At 42.6% G+C, this 14,691-nt stretch overlaps 5 protein-coding genes across 5 annotated transcripts; 3 read left to right on the top strand and 2 right to left on the bottom strand.

Annotated features, from left to right (window-relative positions):
* The first annotated feature begins 32 nt into the window (after positions 1-32).
* LOC146624168 (uncharacterized) lies at positions 33-2,435 on the top strand. Its single transcript, XM_085364883.1, has 6 exons — positions 33-124; positions 295-1,151; positions 1,423-1,652; positions 1,746-1,854; positions 2,023-2,161; positions 2,264-2,435. Exons 1-6 carry the CDS (start codon positions 33-35, stop codon positions 2,433-2,435), a joined length of 1,599 nt encoding a protein of 532 aa, XP_085221009.1.
* Position 2,436: 1 nt separating this feature from the next.
* Positions 2,437-4,920, top strand: LOC146624167 (uncharacterized; the record flags this gene model as incomplete). Its single annotated transcript, XM_085364882.1, has 5 exons — positions 2,437-3,637; positions 3,833-4,137; positions 4,231-4,339; positions 4,508-4,646; positions 4,749-4,920. Coding segments are annotated over 5 exons (1,926 nt in total), but the record flags the coding sequence as incomplete, so codon positions are not given.
* Positions 4,921-5,245: 325 nt separating this feature from the next.
* On the top strand, positions 5,246-7,435 carry LOC146624166 (uncharacterized). The gene is made up of 5 exons (XM_085364881.1): positions 5,246-5,259; positions 5,374-5,438; positions 6,216-6,338; positions 7,037-7,247; positions 7,336-7,435. The coding sequence occupies exons 1-5, from the start codon at positions 5,246-5,248 to the stop codon at positions 7,433-7,435; spliced, it is 513 nt and encodes a 170-aa protein (XP_085221007.1).
* A 1,460-nt stretch (positions 7,436-8,895) lies between these two features.
* LOC146624165 (U11/U12 small nuclear ribonucleoprotein 35 kDa protein-like) lies at positions 8,896-9,717 on the bottom strand. The gene has a single exon (XM_085363747.1). It carries the CDS (start codon positions 9,580-9,582, stop codon positions 8,896-8,898), a length of 687 nt encoding a protein of 228 aa, XP_085219873.1. The 5' UTR covers positions 9,583-9,717.
* A 1,068-nt stretch (positions 9,718-10,785) lies between these two features.
* Positions 10,786-14,278, bottom strand: bud13 (BUD13 homolog). Its single transcript, XM_085363746.1, has 10 exons — positions 14,136-14,278; positions 13,893-13,983; positions 13,372-13,456; positions 12,838-13,281; positions 12,337-12,641; positions 12,135-12,243; positions 11,828-11,966; positions 11,544-11,725; positions 11,311-11,392; positions 10,786-11,078 (listed from the first exon to the last, which is right to left on the bottom strand). The coding sequence occupies exons 1-10, from the start codon at positions 14,276-14,278 to the stop codon at positions 10,985-10,987; spliced, it is 1,674 nt and encodes a 557-aa protein (XP_085219872.1). The 3' UTR covers positions 10,786-10,984.
* Positions 14,279-14,691: the final 413 nt, after the last annotated feature.

Raw genomic sequence — 14,691 nt, 5'->3', positions numbered from 1 at the left:
AGGACAGGATTCTCCTGTCAAAAAGACCCGGCATGACTCTCCAGACATCTCTCCACCAAAGAGAAGTCGGAAGTACTCTCCGGATGTCTCTCCTCACAGGACAAGACGTCACGACTCTCCTGATGTCTCTCCTCCCAGGACTAGACCTCACGACTCTCCAGATGTCTCTCCTCCCAGGAGAAGACGTCATGACTCTCCAGATGTCTCTCCTCCCAGGACTAGACCTCACGACTCTCCAGATGTCTCTCCTCCCAGGAGAAGACGTCATGACTCTCCTGATGTCTCTCCTCCCAGGACTAGACCTCACGACTCTCCAGATGTCTCTCCTCCCAGGAGAAGACGTCATGACTCTCCAGATGTCTCTCCTCCCAGGACTAGACCTCACGACTCTCCAGATGTCTCTCCTCCCAGGAGAAGACGTCATGACTCTCCAGATGTCTCTCCTCCCAGGACTAGACCTCATGACTCTCCAGATGTCTCTCCTCCCAAGAGAAGACGTCACGACTCTCCTGTTGTCTCTCCTCCCAAGAGAAGACGTCATGACTCTCCAGATGTCTCTCCTCACAGGACTAGACCTCACGACTCTCCAGATGTCTCTCCTCCCAGGAGAAGACGTCACGACTCTCCTGATGTCTCTCCTCACAGGACTAGACCTCACGACTCTCCAGATGTCTCTCCTCCCAGGAGAAGACGTCATGACTCTCCAGATGTCTCTCCTCCCAGGACTAGACATCACAACTCTCCAGATGTCTCTCCTCCCAAGAGAAGACGTCACGACTCTCCTGATGTCTCTCCTCCCAGGAGAAGACGTCATGACTCTCCAGATGTCTCTCCTCCCAGGAGAAGACGTCATGACTCTCCAGATGTCTCTCCTCCCAGGAGAAGACGTCATGACTCTCCAGATGTCTCTCCTCCCAGGACTAGACATCACAACTCTCCAGATGTCTCTCCTCCCAAGAGAAGACGTCACGACTCTCCTGATGTCTCTCCTCCCAGGAGAAGACGTCATGACTCTCCAGATGTCTCTCCTCCCAAGAGAAGACGTCACGACTCTCCAGATGTCTCTCCTCCCAGGAGAAGACGCCATGACTCCCCAGACTTGTCACCACCAAGACAGTGTTCAGGAAAGTCAGAAAAAATGCAAAGTAAAGGTCAGTGATCCATTTAAATTGTAAAGTGGAATCTGGTGTGGCATATGAATAAAAGTAAAAAGCAGAGACCCATTTAACATGAGTTTTGAATTGAAATTTATTTTAAAGACATAGCTTGATCTAATAATAAATCTTTAATTTTTGTCCAAAAGGCATTACAAAATGAAAATTAACAAATTAACTGTGTCTTTGTCAGATTCAGCCTCCAACAAAAGCAAGCTCAGCTCATCCTTGTTAAGTAAAAAACGCTCACCGGATCCTCATCGGTCAGCGGTGGCTAAGAAGGGTCAGAATAGACATGATTCAGACTCGGATCCGTCTCCCCCGAGGAAAAGGCCCCTGAAGGGAAACGCCTCAGACTCCGACCAATCTCCCCCAAGGAGGCCCTCAAAAACTAAACGGGGCTCAGACTCTGACCAGTCTCCACCCAGGGGGCAGCCACCGAGTGGAAGGGACTCGGATGGAGATTTGTCACCACCTCGTAGGCCAGGCCAGTCACAGGTAAGCAGACTGTGTTGGAACAAAGATTAATGTCAAATCTGATTTCACTCAAATGTTATATTTTTCAATTGTCTTTTTTTTTTTTATAACCAGGGCCAAAGGATGCTATCTGGTGGAAAGGCAGGCCTGGTTTCTGTGGACATTTTAAGGAAAGAGCAAAAGGAGAACAGACGCAGAGAAAAACACAATCAGCCACTTGAAGGTTTCATCAACTTTTCTCTCTTAAGATTTTTTTACACCCATTGATTGAAGAGCTTCATACAGCTTTGCATCTCATTTCAGCTTATCATCTATATTGTCGTATTTTATTTAGTCCTAAAATTAAATAATGAAGTTTCTACATACTTACCCATTCATCCCCTTTGACCAGATGAATCGCGTAACGCTCAGGCGATTTTCAGAGACAAAAGTGGCAAAAGGAGGGATCTGGATTCAGAGAGAAATGAACAGAAAAAGAAAGCTGGTGAAAAAGCGGCAAGAGACGAGAAATACGCTCAGTGGGGAAAACGGTAAATGTGCATGATCATTTCAAATATCACAGTTTATGTGATTATATCCACATAAAAAATTATAAAAGTGGTTCAATGGTTTATGTTAAAATGTATGTATAGGTTGGCACAGATCCAGATGCATCACCAGAAACTTAAGGAAGCGCTGCGCGAAGCCCTTAAGCCACTTGAGGATCTTGACCGCATGTTGAGAGAACAGGAAAGAGAAGGCGATCCTATGGCTGCAATGCGCAGGCGTAAAAAGGACCGTGGCACAAAAACACAAGATATTTAACTCAAAGAGAAGAGGACAGGATTCTCCTGTCAAAAAGACCCGGCATGACTCTCCAGACATCTCTCCACCAAAGAGAAGTCGGAAGTACTCTCCGGATGTCTCTCCTCACAGGACAAGACGTCACGACTCTCCTGATGTCTCTCCTCCCAGGAGAAGACGTCACGACTCTCCAGATGTCTCTCCTCCCAGGAGAAGACGTCATGACTCTCCAGATGTCTCTCCTCCCAGGAGAAGACGTCACGACTCTCCAGATGTCTCTCCTCCCAGGAGAAGACGTCATGACTCTCCAGATGTCTCTCCTCCCAGGAGAAGACGTCACGACTCTCCAGATGTCTCTCCTCCCAGGAGAAGACGTCATGACTCTCCTGATGTCTCTCCTCCCAGGAGAAGACGTCACGACTCTCCAGATGTCTCTCCTCCCAGGAGAAGACGTCATGACTCTCCAGATGTCTCTCCTCCCAGGAGAAGACGTCATGACTCTCCTGATGTCTCTCCTCCCAGGACTAGACCTCACGACTCTCCAGATGTCTCTCCTCCCAGGAGAAGACGTCATGACTCTCCAGATGTCTCTCCTCCCAGGACTAGACCTCACGACTCTCCAGATGTCTCTCCTCCCAGGAGAAGACGTCATGACTCTCCAGATGTCTCTCCTCCCAGGACTAGACCTCATGACTCTCCAGATGTCTCTCCTCCCAAGAGAAGACGTCACGACTCTCCTGTTGTCTCTCCTCCCAAGAGAAGACGTCATGACTCTCCAGATGTCTCTCCTCACAGGACTAGACCTCACGACTCTCCAGATGTCTCTCCTCCCAGGAGAAGACCTCACGACTCTCCAGATGTCTCTCCTCCCAGGAGAAGACGTCATGACTCTCCAGATGTCTCTCCTCCCAGGACTAGACATCACAACTCTCCAGATGTCTCTCCTCCCAAGAGAAGACGTCACGACTCTCCTGATGTCTCTCCTCCCAGGAGAAGACGTCACGACTCTCCTGATGTCTCTCCTCCCAGGAGAAGACGTCATGACTCTCCAGATGTCTCTCCTCCCAAGAGAAGACGTCACGACTCTCCAGATGTCTCTCCTCCCAGGAGAAGACGTCATGACTCTCCAGATGTCTCTCCTCCCAGGAGAAGACGCCATGACTCCCCAGACTTGTCACCACCAAGACAGTGTTCAGGAAAGTCAGAAAAAATGCAAAGTAAAGGTCAGTGATCCATTTAAATTGTAAAGTGGAATCTGGTGTGGCATATGAATAAAAGTAAAAAGCAGAGACCCATTTAACATGAGTTTTGAATTGAAATTTATTTTAAAGACATAGCTTGATCTAATAATAAATCTTTAATTTTTGTTCAAAAGGCATTACAAAATGAAAATAAGAAATTAACTGTGTCTTTGTCAGATTCAGCCTCCAACAAAAGCAAGCTCAGCTCATCCTTGTTAAGTAAAAAACGCTCACCGGATCCTCATCGGTCAGCGGTGGCTAAGAAGGGTCAGAATAGACATGATTCAGACTCGGATCCGTCTCCCCCGAGGAAAAGGCCCCTGAAGGGAAACGCCTCAGACTCCGACCAATCTCCCCCAAGGAGGCCCTCAAAAACTAAACGGGGCTCAGACTCTGACCAGTCTCCACCCAGGGGGCAGCCACCGAGTGGAAGGGACTCGGATGGAGATTTGTCACCACCTCGTAGGCCAGGCCAGTCACAGGTAAGCAGACTGTGTTGGAACAAAGATTAATGTCAAATCTGATTTCACTCAAATGTTATATTTTTCAATTGTCTTTTTTTTTTTTATAACCAGGGCCAAAGGATGCTATCTGGTGGAAAGGCAGGCCTGGTTTCTGTGGACATTCTAAGGAAAGAGCAAAAGGAGAACAGACGCAGAGAAAAACACAATCAGCCACTTGAAGGTTTCATCAACTTTTCTCTCTTAAGATTTTTTTACACCCATTGATTGAAGAGCTTCATACAGCTTTGCATCTCATTTCAGCTTATCATCTATATTGTCGTATTTTATTTAGTCCTAAAATTAAATAATGAAGTTTCTACATACTTACCCATTCATCCCCTTTGACCAGATGAATCGCGTAAGGCTCAGACGATTTTCAGAGACAAAAGTGGCAAAAGCAGGGATCTGGATTCAGAGAGAAATGAACAGAAAAAGAAAGCTGGTGAAAAAGCGGCAAGAGACGAGAAATACGCTCAGTGGGGAAAAGGGTAAATGTGCATGATCATTTCAAATATCACAGTTTATGTGATTATATCCACATAAAAAATTATAAAAGTGGTTCAATGGTTTATGTTAAAATGTATGTATAGGTTGGCACAGATCCAGATGCATCACCAGAAACTTAAGGAAGCGCTGCGCGAAGCCCTTAAGCCACTTGAGGATCTTGACCGCATGTTGAGAGAACAGGAAAGAGAAGGCGATCCTATGGCTGCAATGCGCAGGCGTAAAAAGGACCGTGGCACAAAAACACAAGATGTTTAACATTACATATGTTTTATTTTATTTATGACTTTATTTTATTTCACCAGGTCAATCCTTGTAAGAAGCTTTTAAATAGCAGCAGTTTTGTTTTTGCTACTGTTTGTATTTTTATTTATTTGTATGTTTGTTTTGAGTTTTTGTAGAGAAACCTCGATATAAAGGCCCTGCTCCACCTCCAAACCGGTTCAATATTCCACCGGGGTACCGCTGGGAGTTGACAGGTAGAGTTTGTGCATCGGTGACAGAGGAAAACTGTTGAGGACAGAACTGTAGTTTAATATTGAATGTTTTTAATACACACATCAGTTTGTCATTTTGCACATTAATGGTAAAGAAATTGTGATCATTTTTTTCCACGTCTATATTAAATTTGCGCCTAATTGAATGGATTGTCTTTGGCCTTTTAGCTTGTCGTATCATAATTAATAGGGTTATTTTATTTGTGTCTTGCAGGTCAAATGGTTTTGAACAGAAACGCTACCAGAGGATAAAAAGGGGCGAACCACCAACAGTGGCAGGTAAAGTCCTGCTGCTCCTTCATACCAGCAACAGATAAAGTTACTTATGCTCTCAAATCCTCCACTGTCAGCTTTAATCATCTAAATTAGTGTTTGCAAAAAAAGCTCAGTGGCAAAGGAAAAAAAGAAAGAAAGTTCAAACACTGAAAAGAGTAAAACAGAAATAGAAACAATGTCCTAGTCAAGAAATAACAAAAGGATTCAAAATTACCGTCATTATTTCTGATCTCGCTTTAATCTCGGTGCACATCACTAAATAAACAGACAGAAATAAAACTTTGTTTTGTTGTCACAAAAATCAGGTCTGTGTGAATGATTAATTGTCACTGCCATTACGCATATTTTATAGAATTTATATGCAAAGTAAACAAGCTGTGAAAAAGAGACCTAACTGGAAAGATTTCAGAAACTGTGAAACTTGTAAAATATGTGTACACACACACACACACACACACACACACACACACACACGTAGGAAAATATTTAGTATACACATCCAGAAATGCATATACTATTATATATTGTACATATATTTATTAGTTTCAGATGTAGCCATTCTTGTGTTTTGCTTGTTTACATTATTGTATTTTGCACAACTCTGTTGCTTGTGAAGCTCGCACACAAGAATTTCACTCACATGTGCTGTACCAATGTACCTGCACATGTGATGTGACAATAAAAGTGATTTGATTTGATTTGATTTAACTGGAATCACTCCAAAGTAGTGGGTTAAAAAAGGGGAACAAGAGTCAACAGTCTACGTTTCACCCTTTTTAGGATTCCTCCTCTACCCGGACACACCTGCTAAGATGGAGACCACATCACGTGAGGCTTTCTGCTTCAGGCCTATCCCAGACCAAGATCCAGGCAAAGGTCAACAGACTTGGCTCACCCTAGAGAGTAAACTCATCATGTCTGTATAAAGATAAGACTCATTTATGATGGCACAGTGCACGCAAGGCTGTGGCTTTCTGTTCAGTGCATGTGTGTGTCTTGGAAATGGTTTGGGCAGTGTGCTATGAGTGAGAAGGCAGAGATGGTAGAGATTATAAAGGTGATTTTGTGATTAAAGCTTAGATTAAAAAAAAACCCTACACTGCCATTAAACTGAAAAACACTGTAATAAAGTATTTAATACCTCAAATAGAACATAAGAAAGACCATATAAGGTTAAATGTGAAAATGCTGTTATAGACACAGAGCATCTGGAGGAGTGATATTGTTTTCTCTGCTGTGCAGTGAAATTCCTGCCACTCTTACTCACAGACACAGGATTGGATTGCCCTCAGCAGTAATTATTTGTGTATGTGTTCCCGTGTCCTTCACACAGCTCTGCGACATCCAAAGCAAATGATTTATATTCATAAGAACATTTCATCTCATTTATGTATAAAGTATTATTCTCTCAAGATTAAAATGAAAAAAGCAAATAGTGTAATACATGTAGTATGATCAAGAAAGTAAGAAAGTTTATTTATGGAAAGTGTGATTACTGTTGATGAAATTCTGCCTTTAGCAAAGTTCTGATTACCCTTCAGCAGGCTGTAACACACAACAGGAATCTCACCATTCTCCTCCTGCATCCTCATGATAAACAGGAAGAGGAAACAGACGCGAGGACAGAGAAGTGAGAGGGAATGAGCAAGAAGGCAACCGTGATCACATGTCAGCAGCAGCAAAAAACGAACAGGAAACAGCCCAGATGCAGTCTCAGTATCAGAAAGACTTCCCTCCCCCATCCTCCTGCCACAGGAGGCGGACACCTGCTTTCCCGCAGCCTGACAACATTGGCATCAACCCTGCGTTCAGGTGAGAGCAGGTTTATCATCATCACAGTGTCCTTCATGTAGGGAGCAGCTACTCTGTGTCTGCGTGCTCTGATTCTTCTGATTCACAGGATCAACTTCAGCACGGTCCAAAGAGAGACTTACCCAGGCTGGCCCATCGTGAATGTCGGGTACGGTGGAAGGCAAAGACCAGCTAAGCATGACTTCTAAGTGGCAGTGGAAATCATCTTGCATGTTTGCATACATGCATGATTAATATTAAATGTCAAAGTCATATTTAACAAATGCTTGAAATTTGTCTTGTCCCAGCATGTATTCCCAATAATCATACAGTAATAAACACAAACCAGTGGAAAAAAGCCTCAGTTTTCAGTGTGTTTGACGTATATGTGTTTGCACTAACTTCATTGTCTCTTCGTATAAATAACACTACAATTGACAGCTTACTACTCAGAACATACTTGGAAATAAAAGTCAGTTCTGCCTCTTGTTTTTTTCTGGTACATTAGAGAATTACCTTTTAATGAAATAAGAGATTCATTTCCCGTCATCTTTCATATTGATGACTTCAGAAATACTTGTGCACAGTTTAAGAATCCACCCAGTGACCCATAACTGAAAGCTGATTGACCTCACTGGGCAGGACCGAGGATCAGATGGCTGAGTAAGAGCTGAGTAAGCATTTGATTCAAATTCCTGAGTTGCATGTATATGGAAAAAGGAGTAAATGTGTTTGAATACTGAGTTTTCTTCCCTCAAGTATAAATCTTGCACAACACATCATTACCAACTCTGAAAACAGGGGTCACATGAGGCTACACTGGAAAACAACCCAACTTGGGAAATCTTAAACATGTTGCAACACTTTGACAAACAGTAACACCTTAGATTTCAAAACAATGACGAATTTTATTGTTTATGATATAATCTGATTTACATTTTTTAAAAAGAAATGGGGCTGACAATGTGCTCTTAAACTTATGCTTTTTTAAAAACAAAACAAAACTGCAAACTCATTTTACATTGTGAGTCACATATAGCCTTTGACCTTGAGTGGGCCGGACCAGCGAAACTTCCCTTTCTGTCAGTGAAAAGAAGTTTAACTATGCATTTAATCCCTGGAATATCTTAATATCAGAAAAAGAAATGCAGTTTTGTTTGTCTCAGTTTATCTACATGATAAACAACATTCTGTAGTAAATGGGGAAAAAAGTCTGTTGGGACTTTAATTGCAAGAAATAAAATTTGAATTGTATATGTGGGGTAATAATATTTATGATAACTGTATAAAAGTACAGTTCCGATTTCCCAAAGCAATCCAATTGGACTCTTAAGCAGTGATTCTGGCTGCTGGCGCTCATGTTTGACATGATGGATGTAAGTCTCATTTGGCTGGACACCACCCGTATTGTAATTTTTTCGCTAGAATAAAGACTTGTAAAAAAAAAAAAACCCCAACAAAACACAACAACCCTACTTTGTCATTCCTGAGACTTCCCTGAGAAGAACTGAATATGACAGCCACAGGCAGAGTCCTGATTACCATACAGTACAATCTGAAGAATATCAGCATACAAAAAAGTAACCTTTCACACAAACAGTTATCCAAGTCACACACTCATTCACTGTCCTCCTTTGAAAGCTGAAGTGCTGAAGTGCAGCCACATGCTTCATCTCCGGTCCCGGTGCCTGCGGTCATCCCACTCTCGGCCTCTGTCCCGGTCATCTCTCCTTCCTCTGTTGCCCCACTCTGCTGTTCTGTGTCGGTCCCGATCGTCTCTGGCTCTCCCGCTTGGTCTGTCCCACTCCCTCCCTCCACCACCACCACCTCGTTCCTGCACCGGGTCTACCCCGAGATTGATGGGTTTACGGAAAGGCCTGTCCCTGCCGCCGAACCGCAGCTGTCCGGATTCCTTTTTCCCTCCAAGCCCGCCGCCGAGCCGCCGCGGCACCCATCCTTTAAGAGTCCTCTCTTGCTCAAAATCCACGAACACTTCATGCTGGTCGACCACCAGCTTGTTGGCGTCCCGGCGGGCCCGGACCACAGATCGCTCCTCTTTGTACTCAATGAAGGCATATCCTTTGGAGAAACCCGTGACAATGTCCCGGACCAGCCGGAGCCGCTGGATGTCTCCGTACTTAGAGAACACTTTGTGTAGTTTATCTTCGGTGGTCTGTGGGTTCAAGCGGGACACAAAAAGCGTGAGCAGTGGGTCTCCAACGACGCCTTTGTTGGGCTTGTACCGGGCACCCATGGCCCTCCAGACCGCTCGATCATGGGGTTCCACGTCTGTGCCGTCGATGCTACCAGCTTTCAGCGGGTCGTACACCTTCGCTATCGGACTCCAGTCAGCCATTTTAAACTAGAACGATGGCACAGGAGACTGGCGGGCTTTACAAACAGTTTTCAGGGCTAATATTTCTCTGCATTAGTCGCCAATTACGCGTTAAACCACACCAGTACCGCTGAATCTATTCACTCTTCCAAGTGCATCAACAAAAACATTCCGTAATGAAACGGGGTCCAGTGTGTCACATTTTAAAGTCCCCCTACTCGCCCGACTAAGGATACTAGAGTTCCGCTGTGCTAAGATACTTAGACCAACTTAAAACTTAAATTAAAAATAGATAACGTAGATTAATTATAGCATCAGTCGACAAATTTGCAAGTATGAAGTAAGGTTAATTATTATTAATAATAAATAATACTTTTTATAAAAATAAAAAGTTTATAAATAAAACTTTTTATTCATTGCACAATACTGTCACTTTAAAAAAATTTTTTTTTTATATAATTACACCATAATCAATAGCATAGATAGTGACAGATTAAAGGCAATAGCATTGTTGTGTTATTAAGCCATTGGTCTAGCATGTGCAACCAGGACACCGATTCCTTGATTCTACAAATCATTCTTCCATAATTCTTTTTGACAGTGCTGGTGGAAAGTGCCTTAAAACTTTTACAGATGTTAGACTGAATCGGACATTGCTAGAAAAAATATTAGAGCCCAACCTGATTCCCTCACTGTGAGAGTCACAGCATCCTGTCAGTGTATGTACTCCCTGATTAATATGGCAAGGAATGGCTTATTTGAATGCCGCTTTTTTCACATCTCTGTAGGTCAGTCTTTTTTAGCTACACCACAGAACTCTCAAATGTGCATTTATCTTGTACACAAAACCCTCACAGCTATACCATACCATCGACAGTCAGCTGTGGACACTCTCTTTCAGCATTTGGTTGCTGTGCACTACGTTTCATTTTGGAGTCATGAGGGACATGTCTCTATTTCTATGTCCAGGACCAAAATATGTTGGTTGTAACAAGCGGTTATTTGAGTTACTGTTGCCTAATAAAATGGGTGGTAAGTGTATAAAATTATCTAAAAAGACTGAATGTCAAATGCTATCCAAGTTACAGGTGCCTGAACACTCTTGGGACAATGCATTACAAAAACATTCTTTAATAAAACACTGAAACCACAACAGCTTCTGCTCCACGGTGAATAACTTCTTACAAAAATTGTGAACATGCTTCACTTCATTTTTCTGTACAGTTCCATCTGATACACATGGTACAGTATCAAAAGGGTTTGGAAAGGTGAAACAAATTCTTCTATGTAGTTTATTTAAAAAAGAACTTTTGCTGCGTAGATGCATCTAGTCTTGTTGTTCTAACAGCATAACAATTATACATAAAGGTTGAGAAGGTGTGCTCTTTAGCTCTGCTCCAGATTCATCATTTTCTGAAAGCCTTTACATATCCTCCACACTCCATTTATAGGCCGCTTCCTGCACAGCCTTTTTATCTGCCATCCTCTGGTAGCGTTTCTGTTCAAAACCATTTGACCTGCAAGACACAAATAAAATAACCCTATTAATTATGATACGACAAGCTAAAAGGCCAAAGACAATCCATTCAATTAGGCGCAAATTTAATATAGACGTGGAAAAAAATGATCACAATTTCTTTACCATTAATGTGCAAAATGACAAACTGATGTGTGTATTAAAAACATTCAATATTAAACTACAGTTCTGTCCTCAACAGTTTTCCTCTGTCACCGATGCACAAACTCTACCTGTCAACTCCGTCCCAGCGGTACCCCGGTGGAATATTGAACCGGTTTGGAGGTGGAGCAGGGCCTTTATATCGAGGTTTCTCTACAAAAAATCAAAACAAACATACAAATAAATAAAAATACAAACAGTAGCAAAAACAAAACTGCTGCTATTTAAAAGCTTCTTACAAGGATTGACCTGGTGAAATAAAATAAAGTCATAAATAAAATAAAAAATATATAATGTTAAACACCTTGTGTTTTTGTGCCACGGTCCTTTTTACGCCTGAGCATTGCAGCCATAGGATCGCCTTCTCTTTCCTGTTCTCTCAACATGCGGTCAAGATCCTCATCGTCACGGTGACGTGCCAGTGGCTTCTGGGCTTCGTGCAGCGCGTCCTCAAGTTTCTGCTGATGCATCTGGCTCTGTGCCAACCTATACATACATTTTAACATAAACCATTGAACCACTTTTATAATTTTTTATGTGGATATAATCACATAAACTGTGATATTTGAAATGATCATGCACATTTACCCTTTTCCCCACTGAGCGTATTTCTCGTCTCTTGCCGCTTTTTCACCAGCTTTCTTTTTCTGTTCATTTCTCTCTGAATCCAGATCCCTCCTTTTGCCACTTTTGTCTCTGAAAATCGTCTGAGCCTTACGCGATTCATCTGGTCAAAGGGGATGAATGGGTAAGTATGTAGAAACTTCATTATTTAATTTTAGGACTAAATAAAATACGACAATATAGATGATAAGCTGAAATGAGATGCAAAGCTGTATGAAGCTCTTCAATCAATGGGTGTAAAAATATCTTAAGAGAGAAAAGTTGATGAAACCTTCAAGTGGCTGATTGTGTTTTTCTCTGCGTCTGTTCTCCTCTTGCTCTTTCCTTAGAATGTCCACAGAAACCAGGCCTGCCTTTCCACCAGATAGCATCCTTTGGCCCTGGTTATAAAAAAAAAAAAGACAATTGAAAAATATAACATTTGAGTGAAATCAGATTTGACATTAATCTTTGTTCCAACACAGTCTGCTTACCTGTGACTGGCCTGGCCTACGAGGTGGTGACAAATCTCCATCCGAGTCCCTTCCACTCGGTGGCTGCCCCCTGGGTGGAGACTGGTCAGAGTCTGAGCCCCGTTTAGTTTTTGAGGGCCTCCTTGGGGGAGATTGGTCGGAGTCTGAGGCGTTTCCCTTCAGGGGCCTTTTCCTCGGGGGAGACGGATCCGAGTCTGAATCATGTCTATTCTGACCCTTCTTAGCCACCGCTGACCGATGAGGATCCGGTGAGCGTTTTTTACTTAACAAGGATGAGCTGAGCTTGCTTTTGTTGGAGGCTGAATCTGACAAAGACACAGTTAATTTGTTAATTTTCATTTTGTAATGCCTTTTGAACAAAAATTAAAGATTTATTATTAGATCAAGCTATGTCTTTAAAATAAATTTCAATTCAAAACTCATGTTAAATGGGTCTCTGCTTTTTACTTTTATTCATATGCCACACCAGATTCCACTTTACAATTTAAATGGATCACTGACCTTTACTTTGCATTTTTTCTGACTTTCCTGAACACTGTCTTGGTGGTGACAAGTCTGGGGAGTCATGGCGTCTTCTCCTGGGAGGAGAGACATCTGGAGAGTCGTGACGTCTTCTCTTGGGAGGAGAGACATCTGGAGAGTCATGATGTCTTCTCCTGGGATGAGAGACATCAGGAGAGTCGTGATGTCTTGTCCTGTGAGGAGAGACATCCGGAGAGTACTTCCGACTTCTCTTTGGTGGAGAGATGTCTGGAGAGTCATGCCGGCGTCTCCTCAGAGGTGAGACATCTGGAGAGTCATGCCGGGTCTTTTTGACAGGAGAATCCTGTCCTCTTCTCTTTGAAGACAACTCGGGTGAGTCATGTCGACCTCTGCTTAATGAGCCAGCCTCTGTACTTTGATGTTCTTTTCCATTTCCTTCCTCTGTGTCATCATTTTGGTCCACTTTTAGGAGAGGAAGTAAAACTATAGTAAACAACAGTCTTAACTTAATATTGCACAAATCCCCTCCTACTTCTGTGACTTCTTATTTACCTCCAATTACTTTCCATCTGTTGCTGGTCCTAAAAACTTCCATCTGTTTCACTTCCTCAGGTCGATCATCAATCACCTCAGCAATCTGAACAGTTAACAAAAGATTAAGTTTTAAAACAGAACTTGTTGACATAACAAAATTACCCAAACTACAAGCATACCCATTTAATACAATAGATTAGATTTCAGCATTAAGTAAACGGCCTGTATTTGTATAGCGCTTTACTTAGTCCCTAAGGACCCCAAAGCGCTTTACACGTTCAGTCATCCACCCATTCACACACTGGTGATGACAAGCTAAATTGTAGCCACAGCCGCCCTGAGGCGCACTGACAGAGGCGAGGCTGCCGGACACTGGCGCCACCGGGCCCTCTGACCAGTGGTGTCCCAAATCATCAGGCGCATTTTTATTGTTTAAAAGAACCCCTCATATACAGGAGCGTATATAGCATATGTTTCCGTAATCATTTCAACTGAATGAATGGACAGGTTAGCCAGGTAGCTAGCTAACGTCATCTTACCACCGGAGCTTCTTCTTCATCCTCTTCCTCAATCTCCGTCTGCTGTGTGACCATCTGTTTCCAATCTATGTCATCGTCCACTATTTTAAGTCTTGAATCAAAGAAGTAAACACGAGTAAGTTATTACATTAGGCAGTGAGGAAAACAGCGCTGCACAACAACAGAGTCGTTAACTAGCTTAACGGCTAACAAATACAGCTAAATCTGCGGCAAAAGTCGACTAAACCGTCGCCACCGGCTCACCCCTTCTCGGGAACCTTGCGCCGCTTCTTTTTTGCCTTTCCTTTAGATTTCAGGGAATCATCGTCGGCTGATAAATAACGTTTTAGGTACTCAGCCTTGGAGAGTTCCTGTCCTTTCTTACTGCATGTGGAAGCAGCCATCATTGTGTTGTTAGAAACTACGGGTGGCGCTGAGGTTCAAGAATGCCAGTTCGGGTAGAGGATGCAAAGGATAGACTGAGATTGAGGCAGCCAAGCAAGCATGCCTAAATTGTAAACAATAATATTATTAATAAATTCGAAATAAGGGCAGTATAGTTAGCAAATATAATAATACAAATAAATTAATACAAATAAATCATGAAAGGGTTTTGAGGAATTTACCATTGTTAAATCCAATTTCACTCCAGGTGCAGTGCTGTGAAAGTATTTGTGTGATAAACCACATTTTTTGCTGAGGTGCAAAAGCGAGAGTGAAATAAGTGAACACCAACTGTGTAGTTATATAGTTTTAATTGATATCAGTAAGAGGAAGTTAAACTATCACCAAAAAATTGTCAGTCATGTGTTGGTATTGT

This window comes from Diplotaxodon limnothrissa, linkage group LG10 (genome assembly GCF_057381915.1).
Source record: "Diplotaxodon limnothrissa isolate DT_005_m linkage group LG10, D_limnothrissa_male_GT1.1, whole genome shotgun sequence".
In the NCBI taxonomy this organism is placed as follows: domain Eukaryota; kingdom Metazoa; phylum Chordata; class Actinopteri; order Cichliformes; family Cichlidae; genus Diplotaxodon; species Diplotaxodon limnothrissa.
The sequence above is the reverse complement of the archived record's forward strand: the minus strand, read 5'-3'. Positions and strand labels throughout refer to the sequence as shown.